General features: G+C 40.6%; 1 protein-coding gene across 1 annotated transcript; it reads left to right on the forward strand.

The window, feature by feature from the left end:
- The first annotated feature begins 1,765 nt into the window (after window positions 1–1,765).
- On the forward strand, window positions 1,766–7,862 carry LOC111328054 (serine/threonine-protein kinase pim-1). The gene is made up of 11 exons (XM_022932403.2): window positions 1,766–1,924; window positions 2,187–2,233; window positions 3,160–3,382; window positions 3,625–3,680; window positions 3,761–3,854; window positions 4,472–4,613; window positions 5,014–5,105; window positions 5,380–5,427; window positions 5,580–5,952; window positions 6,444–6,623; window positions 7,059–7,862. Exons 1-11 carry the CDS (start codon window positions 1,766–1,768, stop codon window positions 7,157–7,159), a joined length of 1,515 nt encoding a protein of 504 aa, XP_022788138.2. The 3' UTR covers window positions 7,160–7,862.
- Window positions 7,863–14,570: the final 6,708 nt, after the last annotated feature.

Here is a 14,570-nt window from a genome sequence, read left to right on the forward strand (position 1 = left end):
TTATGGTTGAGTGTGCAGTGTAGTTTTGGTGAATATTTGAAGGTCAAATGATATCTGCCCACTGTTAAAGAGTTTTCAATTTTTCGGTGCTTAAACGAATAACCCGGACTGTTGTAAGGCCATCATGTATGCAAAAGGCCTTCATGACCATTGTATTGGCGACAATTCATCAAAAATACGAACCCTTACGCATACCTACAAAGAAAGGAGGAGAAGGAAAAGATAGCGGAAAAAGACATGCACTGATTCTTACCTGAGAGTGTGGCAATAATTGCTAAAACAGAAATATGAACTTCGTAATGACCCTTGTTAACCAACAGAGTCCCTGGCTCAGTGGTAGGGCGTCGGAGCGCGGAATCCGAAGGTCTGGAGTTCAATTTCTCGTGGGAACTCAGAATTTGTTCTTTGTCCCCGGCACGCTCGTAACTGAACGAAACCCATCTTTCCACATTTCTTTACCCTGCTCAAAACTTGCCATCTTTCTTCTTCTTTACGATGCTAACAGTTATAGCTATGGAATCAAAAGAGTAGCCATGTTTATCCAGAGCACTCCCAAGTAGCAAGGGTAGGGAGAGTAGCATAGAACGCAATGAATTCGCAGGACGACAGCTTTTAGTGGATAGCATCTCCGAACAACGCTATCAAAGATTGACGCGTGCTTCAAACAGACTTCATTAGAAAGCGATTTGACAGGTTTAAAGACGCTCTGCTCTCCTTTTCATTTTATTCAAACGGATTCCTTACGGCCAGCAATTTGTTAATGACGGTCGAGCAATCGAACGATCAACCGAGAAGAACCCAACATTTTTCTTCTCCTACAAATGAAATATATATGTAGCAAAAAGATCGCACAAATTGTTGGTGTCTAGGGGAAGGAGATAGCAAATCCAGAGGATGGCTTCGACTTCCACCGAAGTTAAACAAAATCGAGCTTTGACGATCGCCAAGGGCTCCATCGATCAACTGAGAAATCACCGTGCGCTTTATCTGAAGTCCAGATAGAGATAAAATACCAATGTTCTGTGAAAAACAACAACCATACTCCTTGTGCAAAGGGCTCTATGGTAGTAGATTCAGAGGATGAACGGGATTCCCAATGTTTTGGGACAAGAAAACCTTCATGAAAGTCACGTCCTTAGTTTTTGCTGATCATAACAACCTTGCGCGTAATCTCGCGCTACATTCAGTGTTATCAACCCTTCCCCCAAGGCGACGAACAACGCACACCAATTGCATGGCCAGAAAAAGAGGCATGAATTTTAAATTATTGAAACGGATGTTTGTGAGTAATTGGAATGGCCCATTCTTCAAGAATCGACTGCATCTTAGGGGAATTATTGGAATGGCCCATTCTTCAAGAATCGACCTTAAGTTTAAAGACGGAAGAGTTTTAGATTCTATCAAGTTTATAACTTGGTGCAAAGATCGAGAGTTCAGATGGTAAATTTCTTCAATTTACGGTACACATCCAATTTATTTTCCTTTCCTTTTCTTTAGCTAAAAAAAAAACTTAAGTAATGCTTAATAACTTTGGAGAACACTGTTTAGGAAAAGGTCGTAGTTTGCACGCGCACTTTGATACCTTTCAGCGCGCGCGAAACATCAAAAAACACGTCACAAAGGACTTAGGGCTTAAGTTTGGAAATTCTCCATAGAAACAAACAGTTGTATACTGACTAGTTGGCCGTGATCGCAGAGAAAGTTTACAGACACAATTTCAACGCAATCAAGGCTAAGTTTTCTGATTCACTAACTCTGATCGAGCATGCCTAAGAGAAATTCACGCTTCTCAAAGAAGGCGAGGTCAGGTCAAGACAAAGACAGGAATGAAAATCCGAAATCGAATCAAAACTCTAGAAAGCGGAAAGCGGGAACAGATGTTCTTCCAGAGAGTAAAAGAAAACAGACAGAGAAGGAAATCGAGGTAAGTTAAAACAAATAAGAAAGGTCGTTAACTCGTCAGGATTTTCTAATTGAAATGTATTGACATAATTAGCAATTAGAAAATATCGTATGATCAGCAGGGTAAAAGAAATTGAAAATGTTTGATTCCCTGAAGTCAAGTGCAGAAAAGCGCACCTTGTGAAGTTGATTTCATCTTTGAATTTCTCTTGTCTTTTGCAGAAATTTGCAAATTTTTACTAGGGCTATAATTAAACCTTTTTATGTTTTCTTTGTTTTTGTAGAATTTTCTCAAGATCCAGCGATCTGTCTGCAGTCCTAGATTACCAAGGTAAATGAAAAATTGTTAACCTATGAATTTGATATATTTGTACTTTCATACCGTTCTTTTATGCCGTTCTTGACCAAGAACATAACGTTCCTTCGTATTCACCAGTGCAGAGTGAGAACATCATTGCACATTTTGGCAGGTGATTGGTTAAAAATTTGTTGATTGACACTACCACTCTCGTTGCTTGCAAGAGCTTCTTCAAACACAAGCTTTTGGTCGACGCGTGATGAGAATTAATACAAGGGTGAAGGAAGTTTCAGCCATTTTTAACGTTTTCGAAGTCTGATAATTTAGTTTACGTGCTTTTACAAATGTTAAATGGAGTTCTACGTAAGTATTAAATGAAAATTTGGTTTGTAATTGGCCAAAATACGGGTGAGCGTAATTTCAGACGCGAAAGTTAGTTCGGTTGAAGGAAAACGTTTTTGAGCCACAGATTTTCAAGAGTAAGGTTTTCGCAGATTTTTGGAACGTAGTTCAACTTTGTGTAAAAGACCTATGTGGTTATACGACTGAACAAAAATCTTCAGCAGTTTTTATTGAGTTTACAGCAGTTTGATTTAGTTTTATGCAACCGGCTCCGTAGAGAAGCTCTTTCACCTTTGAGTTGTTGACGTATTCGTGCCAATGTAGTTTCTACCTGCATTTGTTTCATTTTGCTAACGAAAGTTTTTGATAAAATTTGATAAAACTTCAGCCTGGCAAACCTTTCTTCCCAGTTTACGTATTTTGGTTTAACTGCAAAGCATGTTTTCTCCTTTGGAAAACGATTCTCATAAAAATGAAAAAAACGTCGAAAGAAAATGTTTTCGTAAGAAATATGATAAGTGAAAGGAACCACGAAACGTATACCACTTAGCATCTAGTTACCTAACGACTCCAAATAAGTAGAGAATTTTGTCATAATGATATTATCTTTATCTTAGGGAAAAATCCAATTGTTCAGGCATCGTGCCTCAGACCAGTTACTTGAAAGAGAGCAAGGACTGCAAAGTTTCTTCAGAAAAAGTTTTAAATCAAGCGAGTTTACCTGAAGAAAAGCATGCAAATATAAAACTGATTACAAGTAAATCGGAACAACCCTCTAGGAAGCGGAAAGCGAAAAGTAATCTCCTTGCTGCAACAAAACGAACCGAAAACGAGAGCAGGGTGAGTAAACGTTTAACTGATTAAGTGCCCAAACTTTCGTTTGAATAAGCTTATCAAAATGTCTAATCAGTGAAATGACCATTGTGCTATTTATCGCACTCGCTAACAAAGAGCAAAATAGAATATAGTGGTCCAGTATTACTGATTGAAAAGTGCTGTACAATCAGAAAGCAAGAGGTGAATCAAGCGTCAATTTCACACCAACTGAGAAACTATCTTTTCGCTTCCTCATATTTTGACAGGCGTCCTTTGGGAAACGACAACAAGAAAGCCATGATAGCGGTTACAAACTATCAAGGTAAATAACAAATATATATTTATTGAAAATTGTATCTAATGAAAGGATAATTAACTTTGTTGCTTCTTTTACCTTAACAGAAAAAGGTCGAGCTGTGCGGAGGCCAGGCTTCAGGGTAACTCACCGCAAGAAAATAATATCAGTAAAGAATTGCTCGATTATGAGGATTACGAGGTAAGAGAAAAATATGCAAAAGGTTGATATCTAAGCTCACATCAAGTTCCCTAATCCATCTCCAGAATTAACAGTGGTCAAGGAGTACTGGTTATTCCACGTACTTGTGTGCCTAAAGCTACGGATGCAAGTGTCGGTGTTCTGCGTTCTGATTCTTATAATTTAACCAGTTTTTAAGATGTTTGAGAGCAATTTCAGCAAAACTTTTTCAAATCTTGTCATGTCGAATAAAGTAGTTGTAGTTTTTTGGTGTATGGAGACCAGGGTAAACCAAGACCTAGGAATCATGAAAGAGAACACGACCTACGGAGAGAGGACTGAGAAACGATCTCGTTTGCAGAGTCCACTTTCCTTTGGCCCGCAGTCGGAAAATGCTTTTCAACGGAAGAAGGGTGACAAGGGCTCTAGAGACGAGTCTGTCAGTCTTCAGTTACTTCTCCCCTTAGATATAAGTTGTGATCTCTGAAGGAAACAGACTTCATGAATCTGCTTTATCAATTCTTCTACCTTATATTTTTCACCACATTTTAACAACACGAGACCTTTTTTTGTCACCCGAGTTTTCCAGAACTTGAAGCATTATTCTCTGACATCAGGGTTACGTGTTTACGTTTCAGGACCCTGAGGAGCCCGACTGGTTGAAGGATTGTCATTCTCCTTTATGGTCACCAAGTTATGAGCCAAACTACGGCAGCTATGTGGAGGCAGTTAAAAATACTGAACCTCCTGACTACATCAAGGAACTGGCGTCTTCTAATGGTATGCTCATTCCACTTTTCCCATTACTGAGATTAAATTCTTCTTTTTCCTAAATGAATTCTCTTCTGCAGAGGTGGAAGCAATCATAGACACACCAATCGGTCCGGAAAAAAATGAGGACCTACCACAATACGACAGCTCAGTTAAACGCACATGTTAGCAAGACAATAATGAGGGATCTCCCCCCACCCTACCCCCTGGAAAGCTATGTCAAGCGACCTGTTGTTTGTGTCTAAGGAACTGAGTTTGTTCCCTATAATACTTAAATATGGTATTTATGAAATGGATAGTTATCCCGTTTCAAGATAATTTTTTTATAACTATGTCATTGAAAGTTTAAGTACTTCTCGTGTTGTTTAGTTAATTGATTGCTCATTTAAGTTTCTGCTCCAATTTTTAGCTGATCTTGCGAAATACGAGATTGGAAAACTCCTTGGATCTGGTTCATTTGGTCAAGTAGTTGCTGCGACTCGCAAGTCGGATAACAAGCCAGTATGTATTTTATCGTTTAGGTATTGAATTTATACGAATATTAAACGTATCCTTTATAGTTAGGCTGAGGGGGTCTCGCCTCTCTAACCTATGATGAGAATTGTGACTGGAAATTGAACTGCGGAGCTGCGCTGCTTTAGTAGGGGAGGGGGGAGGGGGGAGGAGGAAGAAGTATGGGTTCTAGGAAGCTGGTTGTCGTGACGTTGATTAGTAACTTATTATCAATAGAAAAATATAACGATATTCAAAACTCAACCTAAAACTTTTTTCATAGGTGGCGCTTAAGTTTGTGAATAGAAGTTCAGTGCAAGAGTTTAAAAAGGTTGGTACAAGTTTAAGTTTAGGTAAGAGAGGATGTTATCCCCGGAGTTACTATCTTGGTTTATGCCACTAAACAACGTGGATCACAGAAATAACAATGACAATAATGTTATAATATAATGTTAATATCCTTTCTCCCCTCCTTTGTTATAGCTGAGAGGAAGAGAAATCCCGGCTGAGGCTTATCTGATGAGTCGAGTGCGTCACCCGAACGTCATCCAAATCTACCAACTCATCTTTACAGAAGAACATTACTGTTTTGTCATGGAACGACCAGAATCCTGCAAAGACTTTTTCGACGTCATTCAGGATCGTAACTCCACAGGAAACCCACTGTCAGAAAAAGAAGTGAGACGATACTTCACTCAAATCTTGGAAGCTAACATCAGATGCGAAGAAAAAGGTGTTATACACCGCGATATCAAGCCTGAAAATATCTTGCTGGATTTAACAAATGATGAAGTGAAGTTGATTGACTTTGGCTTGGCATCTGAGATACAAGAGGAGCCATTTGATAGCTTTAGAGGTAAGAACTGTTTCATCAGAGAAATCGGTTTCGAGTGGCTTCAACTCAGCACAACGAGGGTTAATCACGCATTCAAACATCTAAGATCTCAGAAAGAAACCCAGTTCAGTTGACAGATCTTGTATGAAAACGAGCTTTCAGTCGTCGAACCCAACCTCTCTGTTTGGACATCTTATCATTGCTGATATTCTTAGTCTTGATTTTGCGTCCCATAACATTGCATATTGTTCCAATTAAATCATACATTGCATCACGTTACGCAAGTGAGTGGAAGGAAGTGGAGGCCAGGAATATGGTGCATCCAGAAGTATGGGCGGAGCCTCCACAAATGTTCATAGTTTCCCTTTCCCATTCCTTTTGCAGTTCCAACTCTCGATTATTAAGCAACAAACTTCGTGAAATTTTTTTCCCTTTGGTTTAAAGCAAACTTACAAACTTTCTTCAGGTTTTGATATAAGATAAATAATGAACTATCAATAATTTTCTTCTAGGTACGAATCAGTACATGCCCCCTGAATTCATGAAAACAAGTAAATATGATGGTTGCGAGGCGACTGTATGGGCGATGGGAATCCTTTTGGTCGATATGTTGTCACCAGTTATTTCTGCATTTGAAAAACCCCAACATTGCCTAAGTATGGAGCCCAGAATACCTCAACACTTTTCATCAGGTGGGTAACAGTTTGGTTTAGGTGAAAACTTTGTATCACTCTTGTTACCAGTTCCGTATCATAAAGAGCCGTTGCCAGAATTAAAAAATTTTCGGAAATTGCTGTACATGACAGTCGGAGAGTTTCGCCCTCAATATTTGGTTACGATCTACAAGAAACTTTTGTTGGGTCATGGTTGGTTAGCGCTACTCGAGCTAACTAAGCATAATTTAAGGAATTACTTTGCCTTGACGCCAAGGAAACGGCCCATTTAAGCTATTCAGTCGGGGTTTCACTCCCGCTACTTTTTGAGTTGAACTAGGGTAAGTTTTTCCGGGCCTCGAGAGATCACGGCCCTGAAGGTCCTAAGAAATGATGCAGTGACTATGAGTGAGGGGATTTCCCGTAAAAATCTGATCCAGTGCGATAATCATCTACCTTTTCCTTTTTAAACAGAAGTCAAGCACGTCGTTCGTATGTTGTTGAATCCCGAAGCAGATCAGCGACCAACTCTTAAACAAGTTCTGCAGCATCCTTGGTTCTCAATGAAAGACTAAACTCCTCTCTGTTTCACGGACCTTATTTGTAGATTTCATGATATCTTTCAAATTTTGTTTTTAATATGGCCGATAATTTATACTCAGGCAGTTAGCCTTGTTAAATTGTATGGGGCTACTATGAGTCTCTTACAGAAACCTTGAAATGTTGTGTGGTAAAATTAAACTTCTTTTGAGGTAGATCCTCCAATAGAGTCTAGATAAACAGTACAGTAAACTTAAAAGTCTCTAAAAGAGACCCTATAATAACAGCGAAATGGAGAGTTTTTACAGAAGAACATTATTATGTACAATGAAATGAAGAGTTTGTAAATGGGTCCTATAATGAAGCACAGCAAGGTGGATTCCCTGAAAGGGAGTTACCTTTTTTTTTTGGTGAAATGGTTAGTCTATTCATGGGTCCTAATGATGCCTTGTAAGATAGAGTCCCTCAAAGGGGCCTAATCACTTTTAGTGAAATAGGGAATTTACAGCAAATTGTTCAGCAATATAGATACTCTTTAAGAGTCCTTATTTAGTACAGCGAAGTTAAGAGTTACTGAATCTTCGAAATAGCGAAAAAATTGAGTCTGTTACTGGGCTGCTATGATACACAATACAAAGGACAGTCTCCTTGATGGTCCTTGTAGCGTGGCCTCACTCCGTAAGAAAATCGTCCGTGTACATAAAGCTTATTCGTATAAATCATGCTGTAAATTTTTAATCGTGGTGTAAATAAAATGTTACTTTGCAAAAAGAGTGTACAAAACCCTATTAACTTTATTTCAAATTATAATGAGAAGGCAAGAGCCCGCTTCGAAAAAACACCCAGGCTTGTTCAACAACTGATTTGCTACTTTTTTATGAGGTGAAGACGAATTCCTTAAAAACAGAAAGTGATCTATAGAAAATATCCTGACAAGAAAGAGATGGGAGGATAAATACGACAAATACGAAGATACGACGAATGGAAGGGGTTATGACACAGAACCAAGAATAAAACACACACAGCTTTAAAGGTGTGAAACATGGAATACATGGGACAGCGTACTTTACATAAAGCACAAGAATAATGTTTTATAAATAGACTGGCGGAAAGTGAGAAGTACGTGCATAAATCAATTATTGCGAGAAACATTAGAGGCATGACAGAAAGTAAAGAGATTTAAAACTGGCCACAACATCTTGGGGGCGGGGGGCTGACGAAATTGAACGAAACAATGAAATATTGGGTTATTGCACAGTTCCCGGCAAGAGTGTTCGCACGTTCGACAACATTGCAACAAAGGTACTTCCTCGAGCAAACCTAGCTTTGAAATTGGTCTGATGAGAGTAGTATTCTTAGTTTTGATTTCTGCTAAGCGTCCATAGAAGATCTGGGCAACACGACCGAGCAGCCATTGTTCATGAAGGGAATTGTTGACCACGACCAAGACCAAATCTCAAATCTTTAAATTGCTTCTCTTGTCTATCCATTTGTTACGTTGTTGAGGTGTCGGAATGTACCCTTGTATCCATTTCTTCCAAAAGAAATCAGCAAGAACTCGCGCCCTTTTTCATTGCTTCCTTCTGTAAAGATCTTCACGCTCGAACAATCTAGGAGATAACGCATGCTTTCGTCGTTGAAGAAAAAATGGCTTAGAGCAAGAGGGTCGTATGGATTTGGATAGTCGCTGCTTGAAGTAGGTGGACGGCTGACCGCTGCTCTGTTAAGTAGTCCAGTGGTCAGTGAGTAGTCCAGTGGTCAGTGCGCTGGACTCTGGGTTAAACGGCCCGGGTTCAAGTCCTGGCTGGGGCTTAACGTTGAGTCCTTAAGCAAGACACTTCACTCACATTGTTTCGTCTTCTCGGATAGGACGTAAAGCCGGAGGTCCCGTCTCTTAAAGGGAAAGGGGTAAGAGACGTTAATTTCCCACGCACGAGATTACTGTGTGCTGGATGTCCTCCCCTGGGGTGGGTTGGGTGGGAAAACAGCAGGTCCACATCAGCTTATACAGTTGCCAATAAATTCAACCTGCTTGAACAAATAAACATGATGATGATGAAACATGATGATGATGATGTTGTAGAACGCCGGACTGTCGAGTGGAATTAGCAGTTAGGGTCTTAAAATAATCGAGGAGAATGTGTTGCCTTTGCTTTGATATCAGTAAATGGTTAGACATTCTAGTCTTCTCGGATAAGGACGAAAAACCTTACGCCTCGTCTCCTGCAACTCTTCTGTACTGGTTAGCATGGGACGTTAAAGGACCTACAAACTTATCGTAAAGAGTCGGGAACGTAGCTTCCGATTTGCCTTTAGTCATTGTAAGCTGCCGCAAGCGGTCTGGTAAAGTCCCCCGCACAATGTTGTAAGATTAGCCCTGAAAAGCCCCATGGGGAGTGGTCAACTAACCTATGCATGTACGCATTTAACTGACTCACAGTTTGAAAGATCAAACATTCTTGATCGGTTATGGTTTTGTATTTTCTCTTCAAGCAATGTCTTTTAAAACAACATGCGATAGTTTTGAAAACGCTGTCAATGTCCACGTAATTACTCAATCTAGACCCAATCTAGAATATCTGATCGAGTTTCAAAACAAACCATATATATCAAATTGCTGTTAAAAAGGCGATCTTTCATTAAAGAACCACATAAGGGTGATGAGTACGTTTTAACTATTCTTCTATTTCGGGGGCGCGGGACTGCGGGAGCACTAGCTTTTAATTAATCTTCGACTTCGGGAGCGCAGGAGCAATTGATTTATTACAGTCAGGAGTGCCGGGTGTTCTAAAGTTGCTACGGTTCTCGCCGAGCATTCGCCTGGGTTCACGTGGTATTTTCTTAGATGACATTTCTCACGCATCCACTTTATAAGTAACCATTCAGTAATTAAATGAATAAAACACTTTTTATCATGGATGGAACTTGGGAAAGAGCTCTACAGTAGCTGACAACTTATATTTTCTAAGTAACGAAAACATTATTCTAAAACTTTTCGATTACATTTTATCATTTCGGGACGCGTTACAGCCATAAGCGAGCGAAAGTCATGCCATGTTTGATAGATTGAAAGTTGTGACTTTCAAATGCTCAAACCTTTTAGTATATACTTTTGTGGTTCCTGATGACACACTTTTCTTCTTTTCACTTCCCAGGCAGGAACTTTAATTTCTTTAAGAAATAGAAAGCCTTAAACATTCATTGCGACCTCTTCTTTCGTGTCGCTTTTCCATCTGTCGCTAATGCACTGCACGGGCGCCAAAGTTTTCCCGACAACGCACGATGGGTGTCATTGCTACGGATGGTGATCTGATTGGTTTCGCGGGTAAAATAGCAAAATGAATATGACCCTTTATATTGCGCTATTTTGCGTTTTACTGCTGCAGTCATGTATCACTAGCTCACACAGTATGACGACCGAAGGAGGTAAGTAAGCATGTATTCTCTGACGTTTTCTGCGAAAGATATTAGGGACTTTAAGCAGTCAGGACAGCAACGCCACGGAAGACGTCGATTAAAAAATGAGTTTCTACTTTTAGTTAGAAGTTCGAAAATGGCTGCATTTGTTTACCGTCTCATAGGGCGCCAGACCTCAAACTCAACATAACGCATAAAAGTAGCGTTGAGTTCCAAATGTAAATTAACTAATTTGCCGGCGCGGTTTTGCTGCGCAGACGACGCAAATTTTGGTGATTTCACGTTGTTGTTTAGCAAAGGACGGCTAAGAAATGTACAAAGTTTTAAAACGCACGTGCTGAGCTATTGTTCTGCCAATTAGATCTATTGTTTTTCCACGTTCTCGTTGCCGTAGCCGTCGTGGTTTGCTTAAAGTCCCTATTGTCGTAGCCTGCAGAGCAGGCGTAATTTGCATGGGCGAGTGAGTGCTCAGTACTTTCTTAGCGAAAAATGGCCGCCATCTTTCATTTCAATGGAAGCGGAAGGCTTGGGAAAGAAAACAATTTGTACCAGGGGAGTAAGTGACAGTCTCAAATAAGGGGAGGGGCTGGAGTTGGAGAGTGAATATTATCGCCCTTCCCACGTCCCCTACCCCCACGGTCTACTCTGACTCCAAATCAAACATGGCGTTCGAATAAACGATTACGAGCTTATAACGTTACCTCGCCCTAAGAGGATGCTTTCACTTCAGGAACTAGGTCGTGCAAGCTAATAATGCTACTTTCCGTGAATTGATTAGTGCAGCTATGTCATCTATGCCGTGCCATGCCACTGCAACAGGAGAAGGGCATTGGGGTCTATTAGAAACCACAAAACCGCAAAAAAATTCCATCAAAATCGAAGACTGCATGCAATCCCGTCTAGACCGATAAATTTGCACATCTCAGTTGTTAAAATCGTATTCGATCTGTTACTGTGGTTACAAAGGGAGCAACACAGGTGTTGCGGCTATTCGGGATCAGCAGACGATCAGATCGAAGAGCAACCGGAACCCAACTATGAAAAACCGAAAAAGCACATCGGATACCAGATTCGAGTCGCCGTAAAATTTTTTGACGAAAACCGAAAACCAAATGCTGAAAACGGAAAATCCGCAAAACGCAATAAACAACAAACCGAAAAACCGACGTCTTTTGGCACAAAAACCGATCTAAAAAATAGCCAAAACCGTCAAACAGCAAACCCTAATGCCCTCCTCTAACAGCATTATCTCGGGGAAGATTTACTTTTTTTGATCTGAGACTTTGCAAACCAAAACTACATGAGATGGGGAGAATTTACAGTGCAGTGTGCCACGGTCCACCGCGGTCTGTCACAAACTGACCGAATGAGAAGATTTTGGATCTTAACCTTAATTTTTTTTTACATATTTTACGGATAAAATCGTCAAAATAAAATATTATCTTTCACTGAAAGTATATATAACGTTTTTTTGTACATATGACAAACCATTTTGAGTAACATTAAATCGGCTCGGATTTGGATAAGTTTTCTCCGAAATGGCCTTTTGGACACACCCCTTAATTCCATGAAATTCTACAATAGTCATGATATCTGGCGAAATCTTTTTTCCCCAGATTACATGTAGAATCATATATCATATGTAAAAGTTTGAAGTTGCCGCAACAAATCTATCATGGAATGTTTTATTCTCAAAATTGTCGAAAATTCATCAAATTAGCCTCTAATAAGCGCCCCTCTATTTAGCCGAAAGTTAGCGCTGCCGTCTTAGATTTTCCATTTGTACCCAGGGGGTAAGCAACGGTCCGCAAAAAGAAAAAGACGGGCGAGGGTCGGCCAATGAGTAATTTTACGCCTTTCCTTCGTCCCCTTCCCCTCCATTCTCTCTGACATGGACGATGGAATTTACGATCGCGAGCAATTTTAGGCCTCAGTTCCCCTTTAACTTACCCTAATAAGACGCACTGCAGGCTACCCGGGCACTTATTCGAGGAAACGTACGAGTGTTCAGGAAGTGTAATTCTTTTCAGCACGGATTTCTATTTATGCAGTTGCATCAGGAATTAATTTCCTAACCACTTTTGATACCTATAATTTCTCTGAGTATTAAACTGGCATCTAATTATTTACTTTCGTACTCCGTTGGCTAAAACCAAGGTTTTTTGACAAACAACCGCGGTAAAATGTCAGACGGTGGTCTGCGCAGCATGCTGTCAACGCTGAAGCTTTACTCATGGAAGATGTTGCAGTATACAACAGTCACGGAGAGAACTACTCTTATACCTGGGTCTTAATAGGGATTGAAATTTTACTATTTAGTACCAACCTCGACTGGCCATGCTTAAGATATATTGTATTCATTGATTGAGCGGGAGGGCCAGTCGGGAAAATACTTGGCTCCATGATGTACGGCCGAGCTGTACGGGTCCGCAAATCATCCCAGGGGCCGGTTTCTCCCGGTAACTTAAGGGGCCCGAAGCCATGTTTTAAAATCAAAATTTAAAGGATAGGAAAGCAGGTTCTGGCACCCACACCAGTCCTTTTCATTTCTTAAGTTGATAGTTTTATTGTATCATTTTCAAAACTTTTGAAATCCCATCTTAAATGAAAACAGAACAGCTTTACGGGTCCGTTAAGTTACCGGGACTTTCAAGAAACGGGCCCCAGGACCGCAACTGATTCCGGACCGCAAATGATCCCCAAATTGGACCGCAAATGATCCCGGACTGCAAATGATCCCCACAGCGAACCGCAAATGATCCCGACTAAAAAATAAGGAATGGCATGGATGCTGAAATAGCGTAGATACTTTGGGCTGAATTTTTTATTAACTCTAACAACTGACAACTGACAAATAAAACTGCTGATTTGAATTGCAGGCCAGAAGTTTTGTTTTCTCTGCAGCCAGAACCTCTTTAACAGACGCAACATACACCTCGTATCTCTCCTCAGCTAAACATTGCTATTTTGGTATTACAGTATCTTCAAATCAAATCTAATCAGTCCATTAACGCCATACGACTGATAACAACGGCAGCAACACTAACAAGAACTTAACGTTTTAGATAATAAGATTCCATCCAACATATACAACGTTCCTTGCTTTTTCGTTGCCATGTGTGTCCTCAGCTAAAGTTCCTAACTAAAACTCCTCCAGGAGGCAACTGTTGCAGAAAGCGCTGTCGTCTGAATAAACCTGTAACGCTCCACCTTCACCGCTATGAAAGGCACCGTGTGAGTAACACTCGAACTGCCTTCCACATCTAGCCTGCAATGCCGGCGTATTTTGGACGCACGAGTGCACATTTTCGTATTAGGCCGCCATCTTAGATTTGGTAACTGTGGAGGATTGGGGCGAGAAAACATTTGCCGAGGGAGTAGGTGTTACGTGGAAAAATGGGCAACGGGGGAGAGGGAGGGGAAGGAATTCCTTGTATAGCTATATATAGCCGTGCATAGCCGTGTATAGCTGGATATAGCCCTGTATAGCTGTGTATAGCATTGTATAGCTTTGTTTAGCCGGGTATAGCTATGTATAACCCTGTATAGCTGCGTATAGCCCTGTATAGCTGCGTATAGCACTGTATAGCTATGTATAGCCATGTATAGCTGTGTACAGCCCTGCATAGCTGAATATAGCCCCGTATAGCTGTGTAAAGCTGCGTATAGCCTTCTATAGCTGCATATAGCCGTGTATAGCTGTGTATAGCCCTGTATAGCTGCGTATAGCCCTGTATAGCTGTGTATAGCCCTGTATAGCGGCGTATAGCCGTGTATAGCCGTGTATAGCTGTGTATAGCCTTGTATAGCATTTAATAGCCGTGTATAGCTGTGCATAGCCCTGTATAGCTGTGTATAGCCCTGTATAGCTGTGTATAGCCCTGCATAGCTGAATATAGCCCTGTATAGCTGTGTATAGCCCTGTATGGCTATGTATAGCCGTGTATAGCTGGGTAAAGCTGTTTATAGCCTTGTATAGCTTTGTATAGCCGTGTATAGCTGTGTATAGCCCTGTATAGCAGCGTATAG

The sequence above is a fragment of the Stylophora pistillata genome, chromosome 2 (assembly GCF_964205215.1).
Source record: "Stylophora pistillata chromosome 2, jaStyPist1.2, whole genome shotgun sequence".
Taxonomy (NCBI): Eukaryota; Metazoa; Cnidaria; class Anthozoa; order Scleractinia; family Pocilloporidae; genus Stylophora; species Stylophora pistillata.